The sequence below is a fragment of the Phaethon lepturus genome, unplaced genomic scaffold (assembly GCF_000687285.1).
Source record: "Phaethon lepturus isolate BGI_N335 unplaced genomic scaffold, ASM68728v1 scaffold14491, whole genome shotgun sequence".
NCBI classification, from domain to species: Eukaryota; Metazoa; Chordata; class Aves; order Phaethontiformes; family Phaethontidae; genus Phaethon; species Phaethon lepturus.
This window is the reverse complement of record NW_010515633.1, coordinates 1-933: the sequence shown is the minus strand read 5'-3', so window position 1 is coordinate 933 and position 933 is coordinate 1. Positions and strand designations below refer to the sequence as shown.

General features: G+C 61.7%; 1 protein-coding gene across 1 annotated transcript in view; it reads right to left on the bottom strand.

The window, feature by feature from the left end:
* The window catches only part of ZNF469 (zinc finger protein 469), a gene marked incomplete at its 5' end in the record, with an annotated part of 11827 nt that extends 10898 nt beyond the window's left edge, over positions 1–929 (bottom strand). The window contains 1 exon segment of the mRNA XM_010295841.1: positions 4–929. Within this exon segment, the coding sequence (XP_010294143.1) occupies positions 4–929 (926 nt within the window).
* Positions 930–933: the final 4 nt, after the last annotated feature.

Here is a 933-nt window from a genome sequence, read left to right as displayed (position 1 = left end):
CCGACCGGGGCCGGGCCCGCGGCTGCGCCCGACGAGCCCCTGGAGGGAGGAGGACCTGCTTGCCCCACGCTGTAGAAGAGGGCTTTGCTTCTCGAATCGCAGGCGGGAGACCCTGGCTCCTTCCCACTCTCGAAAGCGAAAGCGCCCGTCGAGTTGGCGTCTCCCCTCTGGACCCCGAGGCTCTCTCCCGATAGGAGCTTTTTGCCATGGTACCCCGGAGAGTTACTTACGGGGGGCCCTTTCTGGGCTTTCCCGCTCCCCTGCCACTCCGCCGTGCCCAGCGGGAAGGGGAGCTTCTGGCTGGTGATCTGTCTCGACAGCTCTAGCCTGTTTGGACCGGGCATTGCAGAAGTGAGGTGTATTTGCTGCCAAGGCATCCTGGCATTTTTCTGCCTGTGCTGCCTCTGCTCGGGGCCAGACTGGCACTCGAATGAGAACTGGTTTCCAACAGGGTTTGAATAAGGTGCTGAATTCTGGTCCATGGGAGAAAACGCCTTAGTGGCACCTTCCCAAGCTTGCACAAGCCTAGGGTGGGTGGGTGCCGTAGTGGGAATGCTTGTCTCGAAAGGCACGGATCCTGCGCTGGCGCTGCCCGCGGGGGAGCTGCAATAGGCTTTGCTCTGAAAGTGCACTTGGGAGAGAGAGTTTGGTGGCATGTTCCTTCTCAGAGGGCTGCTCTGGACCAGCAGCCGCGGGCTGGGGACACTGTCTTTCGCCGAGGCTTGCCTCTTACCGACTGGCTTTGGCAGACCGGGCGAGTGTAAACTAGACGGAAAAACAGCTTGGTTTTCTTGGAAAGTGCTTGGGTTTTGGTCGATAGCACCAGAGGATGAGAGAGCACCATTGGGGTCGGCGGGATGCTCGCTCCTGCCCTTGCAGCACGGCAGCGGGCCATGGTGCGGTGCCGGCGGCGGCGGCGGGTGCAGGAACGGC